Raw genomic sequence first — 17,128 nt, 5'->3', positions numbered from 1 at the left:
ACGTTTTTCCAAAGAAGACATAGAAATAGTCCATAGGGGCTTGGAACGGTGCTCAATGTCACTAATGCAAATCAAAACCACAAAGAGCTATCCCCTCACACCTGTTAGAGTGGCTACTATCAGAGGACAAATGATAAAAAGGGCTGGTGAGGATGTGGAGAAAAAGGAACCCTCATGAACTGTTGGTGGGAATATAAACTGGTGCAGCCACAATGGAAAACAGTATGAGGGTTCCTCAAAATATTAAAAATGGAAATGCCATATGATCCAGTAATCCCACCTCTGGGAATATACCCAAAGGGGATGAAAACAGAAGAGACACCCACCCGCACTCCCACATTATTGCGGCATTAGGCACAGGAGCCAAGATACAGAAACACCCTAAGTGTCCTTCAACAGGTGAATGGATGAAGAGGATGTGGTATTACTCAGCTATGGAAAAGGACATCCTGCTGTTTGCAACAATGTAGGCCTCTAATAAGGTGACATTTGAGCTGAAGCCTGAGAGAACTACAACAATGAACCTGAGGGCATTATGCTAAGTGAAATAAGTCAGACAAAGACAAATACTGTATGATACCACTTATATGTGGAAACTTAAAAAGTCAAACTCATAGAAACAGAGACTAGAATGGTGGTTACCAGAGGCTGGGGGTGGGAGAAAGAGATGCTGGTCAAAGGGTACAAAGTTCCACTTATAAGATGAATAACGTATAGCATGATGACTGTAGCTAATAATACTGTATTACAAAAAATAAAATAAAATAAAATAAAGCAAATATTTTTTTCAAAAAGAAATCATAAATCATGAATCCAAGAAACCAAACTATTCTGTAGTTGAATTTTCAATATAACTCTGTATTATATTTCAGTTAGAGATTAGACTACACTGGAAAGAACTTGTACTAGAAAGAACTTTGGAATAATGCCCAAGGCCTAGCTTTTTGTTCAGGCTCTTCTATAATCATTTCCATACCTCAACAATCACTGAAGATCTCAGAATAAGCAACTTTGGTGGGCAAACATTTTACGGCCAAAAAGCCCCTCACAGGTCACTCTGTGACTCACTGTGTTATAGCATGCAAGTAAATAACTGTCCAGTCACTTTCACAGAGGCCCAACACAGACACGGAGTCAGGTCCTTACTTAGCTCTTCCCAGTGTTTACAGGAAGGGATAGTTAAACAGCAGCTGCGTAGGCAAAAACACTTTTTTAGTGATTTTTCACAAAAGTGAGGAAGAGATGGTTTATACTTCAAGGGAATTGGTCTGGCTTAAGAAGCACATAATAATGCTCTGCCCTAAGAAGTTACCTATTCTAGCCCTCCAGAAAGTTCTACTGGGGAACTCATGTGGACCCTGAAGTGCAGAGGATTGAAAAAGAATTAGTACCAAGCTAAGTGCAGATGCTCCAGTGTATCAGGGACACTGACAGAGTGCAGATTTGCTAATTACTGAGAAGGAAAACCATTAGTTCTTCTGATACGAAGAGGAGGGAGGTGGTAAGGTTTGGTCAGAGATCACTTATCTGCAAACGTTTTCCCACATAAAGTGCAAGTCAACAACACATCATGACGCCCGGTCCAAGGCGTGCAAACAGCATGGTCAGGTTCACATGAATTGTTTTCAGAAAAATTCTTAAGCATCAACAGTACCATCTATATACACTCTACAATTTGTCATTCATAAACACTTTAAGTTAAAGAAATACAAATAACATTGTTATGTTTTTCTTTGTACATTTCAGAAAGAAACAAAATATTCTAGTCAAAATTGGATTTGAGGTGCAATGGCAAAGACTTTAAGCCAAAGAAAAGGCAGGAACACAAACACTGGTGAACACAATGAGATTTTCATTGTCCCCTTTTAATGTCGATTAAACAAATCTTACCTCTCCACAATGTTTTTTGGCTACTTCTTCTAGGTGGGATTTTAACAAATTAACACTTTCATTTGACAGACCTTGGGCATTCTTTAACTCTATTTCAGGGACTCTGGAAAAGAAAAAAACAAAAAGGAATTACTCCAGAAGTATGGCCTGTTGACACTAATATTTGCTAAGTCCCAAGCACTGGGTGTGGGGATTGATACAGGCCTTATTTGTGACCCTCTCTTAACCCCCAGCAACATTTCCCTTTATCTCAAAAGGATTTCAACTATACCTCAGCAGCTCTGCTGACAGTGCTCAACCTGGAGTCACCTGAGGCCTGTGGCGGACAGTGGGCTGGCCAGCTGCCATGTGGGCTGTCAGGTGCCCTGCTCCCCCTGGTGATCAGACTTTCTGGGTTTGATCCAGGTATCCCCCCAGCTCTCTGATTTCAGTTTTACCATATGATTAAAATTTCCCACATCAACTATTACTTTATTGCCTTCTAAAAAAATCACTTGAGCTCTGTGACTGAATCTAGCCTAGCAACTTGACCACACGCTCTCTTGTGTGGTGACCCTCCACCCTGGCTTGCCCTCTCAACATTCCCCTCAACATCAATTAACCTGGCTCCAACAGATCACCCACAAGAGCCCAAGTGCTGTGAACTCATTCGTGTGAACACCAAGCAGGATGAGCATAACCAGGCAAGATGGAGCCTTGGTGATCCATCTAGTATTCCCACAATACTGTGTCCCAGTCCCTCATTCTGACTGCAAACAAGGTGGAGATCCTTACTCCCCCACATGTAAACCTAGTTGGGCACCTTCTGCAAACACTGCTAGTCCAAGGATGTCTCACACACTCCTCTTCATCCCTTTATAGCTAAGGTGCAACACTTTCTACTCAAGGCAAGTACACAGCTGGCCCTCAGGTTTCCTTTTATACCCAACCAATAAATATCCAATAACAAATCACTGAGATTAAATTGTCTTTAATTTTCCTGAAAAGGATTCTCTACTTCCTGCCAAGCATTTCTAGGTAATTCAGGGTATTCCATCTTAGCAAAGCCTTTACTATTCACATCCATGTGTTCTCTTGTGCTTCAGTACGATAGGCTGCTATAATCACTGTCTACTTGGACAGATGGAACTGAGAGAAAGTGGTTTATATGTATGAAAAAAAGGAACAGAAATGCCATACAGCCCTGAGTCTATATACATATATATATATGTATCTCCACTAACCCAACCCAAGGTTTTCCTGCACCATATTATCTCAAAGGATAGGAATGTTCCCCCAAGTCAAGCCTTATTAATTATTTTTTAGTCAGGCCTATAATTATTTTTTTTAATTAAGCAATTACATAGCAGTATTAACAAAATAGTGAAAATTTTACCTATAATACTAAATAAACTTAAAATTTTTCCAATGTTCTCTTTATGCTACTGCCATGTAATTCATAATTTTATGTAGCTGATGTTATAAGGTTTACCTTTTAACTTTTTATAAACCTTTGTGTTTTAAAAAAAATTACCCTATAATACTTTTACCAAGTGCACACATCAAGATCTGACCAAACAGTCCTCTAGTGCAGTGGTTCTCAGCTAGGGTGACTGTGCTTCTCAGGGGACACCTGTCAATGTCAGGAGGGCACAGAAGCTGCCCCCCCCCACATTCCATGCTTATGGGTCTCTTCCATTTGGCTGGTCTTGAGTGCCTTATTATATAAACTGGTGATAGTAAGTAAAGTGCCTTCCAGAATTCTGTGAGCTGTTCTAGCAAGTTATTGAATCTGAGAAGCGGGTCATGGGAACCTGTGAACTCGTAGCTGGTTGACCAGGAGTACTGGTGTTTGAAGTCTCGTGGGACTGAGCCCCTAATCCAGGGGGTCTGCAATAACTATAGATAGTTTGTGGTAGAATTGAACTGAACTCTTAAGACACTAGGTTGGTGTCAGAAAAGCAGGAACAAGAAAAACCCAGGGAGGGACTTCTATTTTTCCTGAATTTTAATAAATTTAATCACTCTTTAATCAATGTACTGATTAACGTTCTGCATACGTACTATATCTACTCTAGGTACAATGTCAGGTGCAAAGGAGGGTTACTAACTTCAAGGAGCTCATCTTGATCAGCTGTATTTTCACATCCTGCCCCACCTCCTAGGAAAACAAATTTATGCGTAAGGCAGTACTTCCTGACTGAGTCACTTTCTTTCACTGCTTCCCTGGACAACGAGCTCAGCCCACAAAACATCACCCACATGGGATGTCTGGTTATATGAAAGGTTACATGAAATATACACATACTTCAAAAAGAATACTTGATGAAGGGGGGAGCCTAGTAAACATAATGTTCCTCATGTAATTATAGATTAATGATACAAAAAAAAAAAAAAAAAAGAATACTTGAGTACTGATTGCTAATGCTTTTGCTCTACTAGTGGTTCTAAACCAGAGGGGTTATCACCTTCACGGGTAGTTTGGAAATACATGAGTTCTGGGGTTACCTCTTTAGCTGGAGAAGACTCCTGGCATAAGTGGGTAGGGGACAGGGGTACTACACACCCTGCAGGGCAGGGGACAACAGTGCCCCCAGAAACAGGGTGCCTCTAAAACCTCTTTAGAGGCCCAGAAGACACTCTAAGTCCCAATGCTAATACTACTTTAAAACTATGTACACACAGGTTTTCCTAGTCACCATGCCTTTATTCTTTTCTTCTAGACTGTTGCTCTCCCTACTTTATGGAGAATTAAACAAACAAACGCTAACATGTCAGAAGAAGCAAACAGTTATTCACAGAGCAAGTATCAGTATCCAGAGTGACAATGTTGCCACCACAAGCAAACTTCCCATGAGATGCGGAGCACGAAAACATCTACTGCACATGTAGCTTCAGTAAAATACAGGTGATAGGGAATGAAATTTTAAATGGATGCAGGCAGGAAGGAGAAAATACCATTAATTTCAACCTGTTTCTCTGATGTCAAAACAGAGACCTGAAAACAAATCAAAGCTATTTATAAATATACTCACACATCTGGATAGGTTGGTGGGCATTTAACCCTCAAATCCACTTTCACGTATATGTCTTCACTAGCCAGGCCCTGAGGGTACAGAACTAAACTGATTTCAGGGGGCTCTTTGATCTAAAAAAGAAAAATAATTTTTTTCCCAGAGTCAATCATTAATGATTAAGATGATGATCTTAGCTTAGAAGTTCTACATGCAATTATATTTGATATAGATGTTTGGCCATACTTTCCTAAAGCATGGTTTGAAAACAAAACCTACGCCAGAAAAAATGCATTTTCCTTTTCAAAGTTATGGAAGGAGTGAATCAAAATGTTCCATGTACCTTCTATTTATCCAGTTACTGACTGCCAACTATGAGTGGGTGCTGTCCTACAGGTGGGAACAGAGGGGTAAATTTAGACAGACACAGATGCAACTAGCAATTCAAATGAAAAGACAAATGGGTATTTTCAAACAGTGATGAGTACTATAAAGAATATAAGGCAGAGTAATGGTGGTGAAAAAATATTCACACAGGTAGGTCAGAGAAGGCCTCTTGACCAGGGAATATTTCAACTGAGATTTGAATACTGAGACAATAGTAAGTAAAAACCTTGACATAGAAATGTGACAGCTCCAAAATGGCCATCCTGCCTAAAGCATCTACAGATTCAGTGTAATCCCTATTAAAATACCAACGGCATCCTTTTGTTTGTTTTTTAATTTTTTATTAATGTATGATTGATATACACTCTTATAAAGGTTTAACATGAAAAAACAATGTGGTTACTACATTTACCAATAGTATCAAGTCCCCACCCATACCCCAATGCAGTCACTGTCCATCAGTGCAGCAAGATGCCACAGATCCACTATGTGCCTTCTCTGTGCTACACTGTTCTCCTCATGATCCCCCACACCATGTGTACTAAACATAATACCCCTCAATCCCCTTCTCTCCACCTTCCCACCCATCCTCCCACACCCCTCCCCTTTGGTAACCACTAGTTCATTCGTGGAGTCTCTGAGTCTGCTGCTATTTTGTTGCTTCAGTTTTGCTTCATTGTTATACTCCACAAATGAGGGAAATCATTTGGCATTTGTCTTTCTCCGCCTGGCTTATTTCACTGAGCATGATGTCCTCCAGCTCCATCCATGTTGTTGCAAATGGTAGGATTTGTTTCTTTCTTATGGCCGAATAGTATTCCATTGTGTACATGTACCACATCTTCTTTATCCATTTGTCTACCCAACGTCATTCTTAAATGAACTAGAACAAATAGTCCTAAAATTCATATGGAACCACAAAAGACCCCGAATAGCCAAAGCAATCCTGAGAAGGAACTACAAAGCTGGGGGGATTATGCTCCCTAACGTCAAGCTCTACTACAAAGCCACAGTAATCAAAATGATTTGGTACTGGCACAAGAACAGACCCATAGATTAATGGAACAGAATAGAGAGCCCAGATATAAACCCAAGCATCTATAGTCAATAAATATATGATAAAGGAGCCATGGATATACAATGGGGGAAATGACAGCCTCTTCAACAACTCTGATCTTGGAAAAACTGGACAGCTACATGTAACAGAATGAAACTGCATTATTGTCTAACCCTATATACAAAAGCAAACTCAAAACGAATCAAAGACCTATATGTAAGTCATGAAACCATAAAACTCTCAGAAGAAAACATAGGCAAAAATCTCTTGAATATAAACATAAGTAACTTTTTCCTGAACACATTTCCTCAGGCAAAGGAAACAAAATAAAAAAAGAACAGGTGGGACTACATCAATCTAAAAAGCTTCTGTACAGCACAGGACATCAGCAGAAAAAAGGCATCCTACAGTATGGGAGAATATATTCATACATGCTTTGTCCAATAAGGGGTTAACATCCAAAATATATAAAGAACTCACACACCTCAACACCCAAAAAAACAAATAACCTGATTAAAAAATGGGTGGAGGATCTAAACACACACTTTTCCAAAGAAGAAATATGGATGGCCAAAAGAACAATTCTATTGTTCTTTAAGTTACTAAGTGGAGGCACATGAAAAGATACTCCACATCACTAATCATCAGGGAAATGCAAATTAAAAACACAATGAAAAAAAAAAAACCACAATGAGATATCACCTCACGTCAGTTAGGATGGCCAACAACCAAAAGACAAGGAACAAAAAATGCTGGCAAGGATGCCAAGAAAGAGGAACCCTCCTACACTGTTGGTGGGAATGTCAATTGGCTCAACCATGTGGAAAGCAATATGGAATTCCTCAAAAAACTAAAAATAGAAATACTATTTGACCCAGTAATTCCACTCCTAGGATTGGAAAACAAGATCCCTGATTCGAGAAGACATATGCACCCCTATGTTTACACAGCCCTATTTACAATAGCTAAGACATGGAAGCAACCTAAGCATCCATCAATAGATGAATGGATAAAGAAGATGTGGTACATACACACAATGGAATATTATTCAGCCATAAAAAAAGAAATCCTAACATTTGCAACAGCATGGATGGAGTTAGAGGGTATTACGCTAAGTGAAATAAGCTAGGTGAAGAAAAACAAGTACCAAATTACTTCACTCATTTGCGGAGTATAAAAACAAAGCAAAACCAAAGGAACAAAATAGCAGCAGACTCCCAGAAGGGACTAGCAGTTACTAAAGGGGAGGGGTGAGGAGCATGAGTGGAGAGGGAGAAGGGGATTAAGGGATTTAAGAGGCACATGCATCCAGGCATGGAGGATCACTTTAATTCAGTCTCAATATAGGCAGGTCATGGGGAAGGCAGCATAGCATGGAGAAGACAAGTAATGACTCTAACATCTTACTATGCCGACGGACAGTGACTGCAACGCGGGAGGTGAGGACTTGATACTATGGGTGAATGCTGAAACCACAATGTTGTTCACGTGAAACCTTCCTAAGATTGTATATCAATGATACTTTAAAAAATTTCAAAAATAAAAAACACAGCTACTATAAAAAAACAGCAACAGCTCTTCCAAAATTTTATATGCTTTCAACCAACTGCTTTTTACCAAATAGCTAAATACTCTACTGTTCTTTAAGTTACTAAGTATACTTTTTACAAACAAGATTTGAGGCTGTTTATATTGTCAATACATCATGTGAAAAGAGAGGCTGAGGGAAGAAACTTTTATTTTTGTGGTCCAGGCGCTTTACCCACTCTGCAAAGTAGGTGAAAACAGAAGTAAACTGTCTTGTCACAGATGCTGGAGGCTGAGTAAGATGAGGACAGAGAGTACCATTTCTGGGGTGACACGGGCACGGCAGGTGACCTGGCTGCCAGCAGGTTCCATGGGCACCGAATGCAGACCCTAAAGGGAATGCTTAATGAAGCCCAATGAATCCAGTTAAGGATTGCTGTAAAGTTCCAAGTTAGGAAGCCTCTACCAGCCAGTCCCCGGACCACTAGGCACAACATCAGTATGGAGAAAACTGAGGGATAACACAGTAGTTAGGATCCTGCAAACACTCTGGGGCTGGGCCAGCCACGTAACACCCTGCAGGTGTAGTACTCCAGCTACTTCCAGTGCAGAGCAACACTAGCAGGATAGCAGTGTTAATGGTGGTGAGGCCAGATAACGCTAAAACAAACTTTTAAAAGTTTTCATGCAAAGTGAAGAGACTGCTGGATGCATGAAGGTTTCAGTTTAAAGAGGCACAGGCATCCAGGCATGAAGGATCAGACCCAAGGCCACTGAGGAATGACTTTCAGTTGGCCAAAAACCTAACAACTTGCCCAGTCTGAGTACCAAGTGAAGCCAACCCAAAGAGGACAGGGAGGCTGCCAGGTAATTGGCTACTTTTAGGGCCTTTATCTTTGGTTAACAGTTTAACTGAACCAGTGATATTTCTCTCCACTGGACACATACTTTAGGGTATTTCTCAGCAGAAGCTACCAATTGGTCCCCAATATCCATTCTATCCTTATTTCTTAGCAATAGAACACCTGACTTTTTGGCTAAGTACCTTTCCCAGACTCATTTGCAGTGAAGTGTGGCTGATGGGTTACTTTCTAGCCAATACAATGAAAGAACTAAGATTTGCAACTTCTTGATCCCTTTTTCTTCATGCCGGCTGGAATGCAGACATGATGGCTGGAGTTCAGACAGCCTGGAAGGGCATAGTGATGGTGAAACAGCAATTCTGAAAAACCCTAGATACTAGATTTTTACATGCAAAAAAGTAAACTTCATTTTTAAGTCTTCTGACATATGTAGCTAAACTTAATCCTAACCAATAGAGGCTCACTGCGGGCAAAAAAGAAAGTACAGTAGTCAGGAGACACAGTGCTTTTTAATTAAAGAACAGAATATTGCCAGGCTTTTCTCAAGCAAACTGAGAGGCTCCCTAACATGTGAAGAGGCTTTTACGCAAGACATGTTTAGAATTACAAGCATTAGCTCAGAGTAAGGCAGCATTCAAGGACTCATGGTGCTAAATAGAACCTGATTAAACCCAGTTAAAAACCAAGATGTATTAGGAAGTGGGGTGGCGTAGGGCCTCCTTCCTGTGTTTAGAAGATAAATGGTAGAATTTGGAGTTGATAAAATCTTTGACCTAACCTGTGCAAGGAAACAATGAATTTCTGGAATATTTGCTGGCAAATAAACACAAAGCAAGGGGTAACCAGAAATGTTTGAGAGCACTAAAGGAGAGGAAAACTCAATGCAGAATGCATCAGCTACAAAACAGACAAGTTCTACATGAGAAAAGAAAATTTGTTTTGAAGACTCAACATGCAAGTGACACAGAAGCAGCATACAAAGGAGTAATGGAGAGAAGGCCACAAGACAGGAGCTCAGTCTGCTTCTTAGTGGGGCCAGGAAACCAGATATGCCTGTGAATCGTCATAAAGTAGCCAAATAAATCCTCAAGCACATAAAAGGGAAAGAGTGATTTAAAGGCAGTCCTAAAACAGAAGAAAGGGAATGCGCATTTGGAACTCGTCCAAAAAATATTAAAAATAAATAAAAACATTAGCTACCCAAGAAACAAAATCCAAGGACCCTACACTACCTCAAAGGGTGAGGGACACTGCCCCTGGGGATGTTCTCTGCACAATGCACAACTGAGGGAGCCCCCAGCCAATGCTGTCAGTAATCCCTGTTCAGCTGGAAGGGGCTTTCTCAGGTACCTCTCAACAGTCAGACCCAATCAAATAAACTGATTTAAGCATGTGTCTATTTCTGCTAAAAGTACTGGAGGATAAGACTATTAAAAATTGACAATTTTATTAGCCATTCCACACAGCAGCCAATCTTCTGGTTCCAAGGGTTCCATGCTTCCATGAAGCATGAGGGTTAATAACAGCTTGCAATCAACTCCACTGGTTTACAAGATAAGCAGCAGACTGAGGATGAGGTTGGGAAATTAATGAAAACTACTAACAATTTTCATTGTCCAAAGTGTAAATGTTTTACTGAACACTACTAGACTGTACTCTTTAAAATGGTTACCATGGTAAATTTTGTTATGTTTTTTACAATTATATATTTTTTAAGAAGTTACACAATTCAAACCACTGGCAGTGTTTGGTCTAGCACTGTCATCTAGGAATCTACTAATCATATCCTCCTTCAATTTTGATGGCAAGGCTTGGCTCAGCATGGCCCCTTGCTTCTCACCGGCTTCATATCTCATATTCTATAATGTGGGAAAGAAACCAGTTTGTGTGAAAGCATAACAAATGCAAAAATGAAGTGACATACAAGCTAGATAATCTGGGCAAGGACTCGGTTTTAAGTCTGTGAAGATGGCCAAACACAAAATGATGACAGTAAACACTCAGAAGATGGAAAGGATATAACATTCCTTTGTATTTTATGTTTTTTTAAATTCAATTTATTTAAACTAAAAACAGAAACAGCTCACCCATTCTATCCCACCTCCAATCTGTTCCCTGTGTCTGTGGACTTGTTTTTGTTTTAGATCTCCACATACAAGAAAGACCATACAGCATTGGTCTTTCTCCAATTTCATGCTAAATGCCTTAAATCACTGGTTTTTCTCCATATCTCCTTTTGCAAAGACCAGTACTTTCTGTAACTGTCCTGGTAAAAATCACCAAGTTCATTCATCTTCTGTTCTCAAGTATTTCCCTATTTGACAAGCTGGTGAGAATTTTTAAACAATGCTAGGTTCCTTAAGGAATAACCTACAACTCCATTTAAAACAAACATGAAAAATTCAGAACCCTAATTCTTCCAAAATTACATACATGTAATGTTATTCTAGTAACAAGGCCAACATAATTTTTGAACTGGCAAGTTGATTCTAAAGTTCATATAGAAAAACTAAAGTAAAACTAGTCAGGAAAGTTCTGTAAAGTAAATGGTGACCACACTAAATGCTAAGGTTTGTTGTAAATCTATCATAATTAAAGTAATGTGGTAGCAGTGCTTAAGGAGATGCATGAGATAGAATAGGGTCAACAACAGACCCAAATACACTTGGGAATTATTTCATTCAATAACAAAATGAGAGCTTTTTACCAGGCAGGGGGGCATGTAGGTGTGAACAAACACATGGACCCTGTCTTTAGGAAGCTAGCACAATCTCATATAAAGGCAGGATTTCAAATTCATAATGGAAAAGTCTGAAAAAATCACCTGGGTTAGTCTAACTGCCTAGTCTAGCTGGGAGAGGGTGGCCTGGATTCATTCATACTTTGGAGCTAAGAACTTTTTAAAAAGCTGTTTCTATACTTACTGGATCAAAGTTTAAAGATAAAGTCATGAAAGAATTATAAGAAAACCTTGAACAATTCATGCTTTGGTAACACTGCAGTAGGGAAGTCCTTTCTGAAAAAAAAACAAAACAAAATACACAGGGACCATAAAACAAAAAACTGGGTCATTTTAACTATATTAGAGTGTTTTTAAATTGCATTGTTACATTAAATGTCAAAATACACACAGTTAATTAGGGAAAATATCTGCAATATATGATCTAAAACACTAATATTTTAAACACATAATTAACTATGACAAATGAATAAGAAAATAGATAATACAGAGGGAAAAAAATGTTTCATCTACTTATGGACAAAGATGAAAAAGTCTGACGTATATACAATGTCGGTGAAGATGTAGCAAAGCAAATACTCTTATATACTACTGTTAGGCCCAGAGGCAGAAGCAAGCTTTTGGGAGGGAAATTTGCAATAGCTATCAAATTATAAATGACAGGACCCTTTGGTGATATGGAAAATTAGCCAAGATAATTAAATTAATAAATGCATAATTCTAGATAGAGTAAATTATATTTTAAACTAATGGTGTCCAAACTTTTAAAATAATTTTTAGCATTCTCTCCCAAAATGTTTACTTTTTCACAAAATGATACACATATGCAACTAAACCGAAATGAAATCTACATTATACACATCACTCAAAAAGAAGTTTAAAAAACCTTAAGTTTATTCAGGTCAATAAATTTAGGTCACAGTTTATTGGCAGCAAATTTGGTCTGAACTGACATGAAACCACTAACAGTCTTTATTTCAGTTGGTGTGAATATTTCAATGTGCACACATGAAAACAAACACTTCTGAATTCTGAAACCCATCAGGCCTCAGGGTTTTGGATAAGGGATTATGGACCTGCATAACCTTTCCCTGAAGACTGGCAAATAACAGGTAATAATAAGTACTTATTGAATGACTACACTCTGATTCATCCTATGAGCATCAATTATTTGCCTGGGGTGCCTGTCAAAGTGTTTAGGCTATTTGTTCCAACTGTCACAGGCCACAGACACCCAAGAGAATTTGGCATTTTATATTTTTGTTTGGTTTGGCTTTGTCTTCTATCTTGTTATAAAAGTCACCAGCTGTAAATTCTGGGATTATTGGTATCCTTACTTACAGCATCTCCTTTTCCCTTCCTGTTCTTCTGCAGCCTTGTATGCCTAGATAACTAGCAAGTATAAAGTAAATAAAGTGGCCTGGAATGAAGTCTGAAGGGCTTTGCATTGAGTCAGAGTGCATACCTTTTGACATTTGTTTTGGTTGCTTAATATGCCTGCTTCCTGGTTCTCAATGTTTGAAAAGAGAGTAAGTTACCAGATTACCAGAAAGTTATGTTACTTTATTTTAAGCATATATAAGGAGAATATTTACATTTTTTACTATTTCAGGTTAAAATGAACTCTTGAAATTATGCACTAGAAAAATAAGCTCCTTGAGGGTAGGAGGTTTGGTCTGTTTTTTTTTTTTCCAGGCTGTATTCTCAAAGCTTAGAAATAAATATTTAATGACAGAAGCACTTTGAAAGAGGAGTATGTTTTGCTCAACAGCTCCAGAAGATCCTATCTGTGGCAGAAATCCTGGATATGTCAATAAGGTAGATGTTGTGAAATAACCAGCATTAAAGGCAGATGAAGGAAGGTACTTTTTAAATTATAATATTCGGAGACATATCAGTTGGGTAGATAACTCTTCAAAGGGAAGTGAACGGAAACTGTCTCTATCAGCAGCTTATGAAGTGCCCTAATTTACTTTCAGACAAAAAAGAAAACTATTTTAAATCAAAATACCTTTAAATCAAATGCCATTTAAAAGATCCAGGCTCAGCATACACCCTCTCCATTACAGCTGAGACGAGGGTATTCTATGCTCTTTGCTAAGTGTCTTGGAAGAAGGTACAGAAGGTAAGTTCCTCCACACCAGAAAACACAGTGAGGATGCTTGGGGCATGGGAGGGAGTAAAGTGGGAATTACGTGGTTTATAGTTTTGAACACACGGGAAGGTGAGATTAAAAATAATTCGGGTTGGGGCATCCGTAAGGTCTGGACAAGACCTGAACAGCGTTCCCAGAACAAAGTTGCAATTGATCCCCATGAATGCGCTCTCGTATCAATTTAAGACCTTTAAGAGGGGGGGAAACCGGGCAAGATTGAGGGAGGCACGGATGATATAGGGTGTCAGTGGGAATGAGAAGCAGGGCCAGGTAAGAGAGGAAGCGACCTGAGAAAAGGCTGTGAGAGAATTCTGGCCGGGTGGGGGTCCTGGAGACCCGCTGAGCAGTGCACGTGCGGCAGACTACGTAAGCGCGGGTGGAATCAGGAGAGATGAAAGGACTGCAGAATCCTAAAGGAGATCTGCGGCTGGGATCCGACAGGGCCGGGTGGGACCGGTCCTGGCTCGGGGAGGACGCGCGCAAGGGGAAGCTGGGCCGCAGCACGCTAGTGCCTAGCGGACGAGCCCCGTTCCTACCGGTCTGCACGCGTCCGGTCGCAGGTCCTGGAAGTCGGCGCCGTAGATGGCCTCCAGGGCCTGAAGCTCGTGGTCCTGTCGCTGCAGGTAGCTCTCCGTTGGCTCGTCCCGGCCACGCCCGGGAACTCCACGGCCCCCAGCCATGGCAACGCGGCGGCCGAGGCAGAGCCGCCTCGCCGTGGCGGCGGTGGGCCCCGGGCGGGCTCCCGGGCTGGACTCAGCTCCCAGGACGGGCTGGTGGGCGGGACTCCGCGCTGCGTAGCGGGGAAGGGGCAGGGCACTGCGCTGGGGGGCGGAGCTGGGGGCGGGGCGCCGCGTCGCACAGGCTCCGGCAGCCGGAGGAGGCGAGACAAATGAGTAAAGTCTGGAGAGGGCTTTGCTCTGGTAATGAGGGAGAATCAGAGCGAAGGAATCTGCGGGAATTTGGGAGATTAAAGCAGTCAGAGTGGAATGATACTGCCAAAAGGCAGTTTTCACGAAATAAGTTTATTTAACGCAAGTGCCTGCTGGAATTCTTTCGTTGTAGCGTGGGTAGAAAGAGGAAACTCTTAAAGGGCCAATTTTGATGGTTTTCAAGTCACTTAGCAGCTCATTTTAAACCTTCAAACAACAGTACAAGTAAAAATCGTGACTACTGCTTCTCTTTCTCCCAGTTTTGTACCCCCAAACTCAACCCCTTAACCATAGATTCAACATTCCATGCCTGTTTTCCATCCCTACATTTCTATCTTTAAGTATCTCCAGTATCACTTTGTAATTTCAACTGAAATAAAACTTTCTACTAAGACATCTTTAGGAGCTACATTCCCATGAAGAGAATTATGTTCCATGCTCAGATTACTTGATGTGAATTTAGGGGGTCTTTCTGTTTTATCCTGCCTCCAATCACATTTTTTCAAGTTTGTAAAATAACCTATCCACAGAGACACTGTCGTTGCACTTCATTTTTTAGTTGCCTATTAATGCTGCATGTCAGTTTAGAATAATCATACCATATTACCTCACATTAGGTTTAAGTGACATTTCCTTTGTCCACCTTGTTACCCCTATAGTGTTTGCTAAATAATAATTTAGGTATCTTGCTGTCATGTATCCACATATTTCTGGCCAGTTAACATAAATGCACTAGTTTGACCCACAGCGTCTTCAAACCATTCTTCCCTCTATTGGGGACCTGTTCTCTTTCTAGTGATCCCTGTCTAGGAAAATGGCATCACCTCTCCCAATTGGCCCAGGCCAACTAAGTATGGTCCTGGATTTCCTTCAACTCTCACATCCAGATGGTCACTATTTCTTCAATCCATCCACTTCACTCCATCCCACTGCCACTAATTTAGTTCAGGCTACCATCAGCTCTTTGTGGGTGACTTCAACAGCTCAAACCCAACCACTGTCTTCATTCTTGTCCCACTCATAGACATTCTTATTGTAGCCAGAGTAATGTTTCTGTAGGAAAAATGGAAGTTCCATGGCCAGGAGCCTCACCTAATCCTAATTGACTTGCCCACTGTGCTCCTGGAATGATATAATACTTAGCCTACTGCACAGGTGCATGCTTGCACACTTGTTGGTGATAAGCCATTATTGCGTATGTTGCTATATAAAGAGCTCTGCCCAGTGCTCAGGGCAGAGATGGATTCAGGCTTGCTGCATGCTGACTTGCCAGATATGGATATGATTCTAGCACTCGACCTGCCACCGTGAGAATAAAGCTTGGTATAAACCCTTTTACCCCACCCCAACATTCTGTTGTCGTTATTCAGTCTGAATCCAGAGTGAACTTACCCAGAGCTGGGAACCCCCTCTGGCCCAGAACTACAGTTTCCAAATTACGCTTATTATCATATCACTCCAATCCTTCAACTCCTTCAATTTCTCCATTGTTCTTTTTTATTTTAAAAAGTCCCTAATTATGGAAATTTTCAAACATCCATAAAAAGAGGAAATACAATAAACTCTCCTGTACTCATCATGCAGCTTCAACAGTTATAGATATCTTGCCTATCGTATTTCATTTCTGGCTCCTCCCCCAACCTGCCTAGGAGTAAATCTCAAAGAAAATCTCAAACATTATGTCACTTTTTTCTATAAATATGTAAGTATGTACCTCTAACAGGTAAATACTTTTTACAAACATAATACTGTCTTTACAGCTTAAAAATATAACAAGTGCTTAACAGTATTTAATATCCAATCTATATTCAAAATTCTCCATTTGTCTAAAATTAGAATGTTTTGGAAATGGGACATATAAAGGACACAGAACAATCAGTAAAATTTGAGGGGAGTCTTTGGATTAGATGGCAATATTATATCAGTGTTAATTTCCTGACTTTAACGATTATACTGTGGTCATATAGAAAAGTGTCCTTGTTATTAGGCAATTTTCATTGCAGTTTTAAGGGGTAGTAACAGCTATTACATATGCAATTAGCTCCCAAATGACTCATAAAATAAAGCAAGATGATGATGTCAAACACAGAATAACAACCATTGGGGATATTTTTTTTTGACCATTGGGAAATTTAGGTAAAGGATGTATGAGAGTTCTTTGTATGATTCTTGTAATTTTTACATGAGCTTGAAATTATTTCAGTCAAAATTTCACAAAATAAATTGAAAAACTGTTTTCCAAAGTGGCTAAACCTTTTTATACTCCCACCAGTTTATGAGGGTTCTAGTCACTCAACATCCTTGTCAGTAATGGTATTATCAGTCTTTTAAATGTTTAGCATTACAATAGGCGTGCAGTACTATCTTATTGTCTCTTAATTTACAGTTCCCTAATGATCAGTGATGTTGAGCATATTTTCATGTGCTTGTTTGCCACCATGTATCTTCTCTATCTCTTCAAATCTTTTGTCCCTGTTTAAAATTGAATTGTTGGTTTTCTTATTCTTGAGTTTTGAGAATTCTCTACATATCTGGAATTAAGTGCTTTATCAAATGTGGAATCTGCAAAGATTTTCTCCCAGTCCAT

At 39.9% G+C, this 17,128-nt stretch overlaps 1 protein-coding gene across 8 annotated transcripts in view; it reads right to left on the bottom strand.

Annotated features, from left to right (window-relative positions):
- Window positions 1-14,396, bottom strand: part of EIF2AK4 (eukaryotic translation initiation factor 2 alpha kinase 4) — an 89,818-nt gene extending 75,422 nt beyond the window's left edge. For 6 of the 8 annotated variants that reach the window (XR_005032364.2, XR_005032363.2, XR_005032368.2 and 3 more), the window contains exons 1-3: window positions 14,149-14,396; window positions 4,905-5,017; window positions 1,891-1,993 (exon numbers count right to left, since the gene is read on the bottom strand). Coding sequence is in view for 1 of the 8 variants with exons in the window: in XM_036923896.2 (XP_036779791.2) it covers window positions 1,891-1,993; window positions 4,905-5,017; window positions 14,149-14,292 (360 nt within the window). In the remaining 7 variants the exon portion in view is untranslated. Of the gene's footprint in view, window positions 1-1,890; window positions 1,994-4,904; window positions 5,018-5,226; window positions 5,274-14,148 lie in introns of all 8 variants that reach the window. The other 2 variants (XM_036923901.2, XM_036923902.2) reach the window with 2 other exon arrangements.
- Between the last annotated feature and the right edge of the window lie 2,732 nt (window positions 14,397-17,128).

Source organism: Manis pentadactyla, chromosome 11 (genome assembly GCF_030020395.1).
Source record: "Manis pentadactyla isolate mManPen7 chromosome 11, mManPen7.hap1, whole genome shotgun sequence".
Lineage (NCBI taxonomy): Eukaryota > Metazoa > Chordata > Mammalia > Pholidota > Manidae > Manis > Manis pentadactyla.
This window is presented reverse-complemented; position numbering and strand designations above follow the sequence as displayed.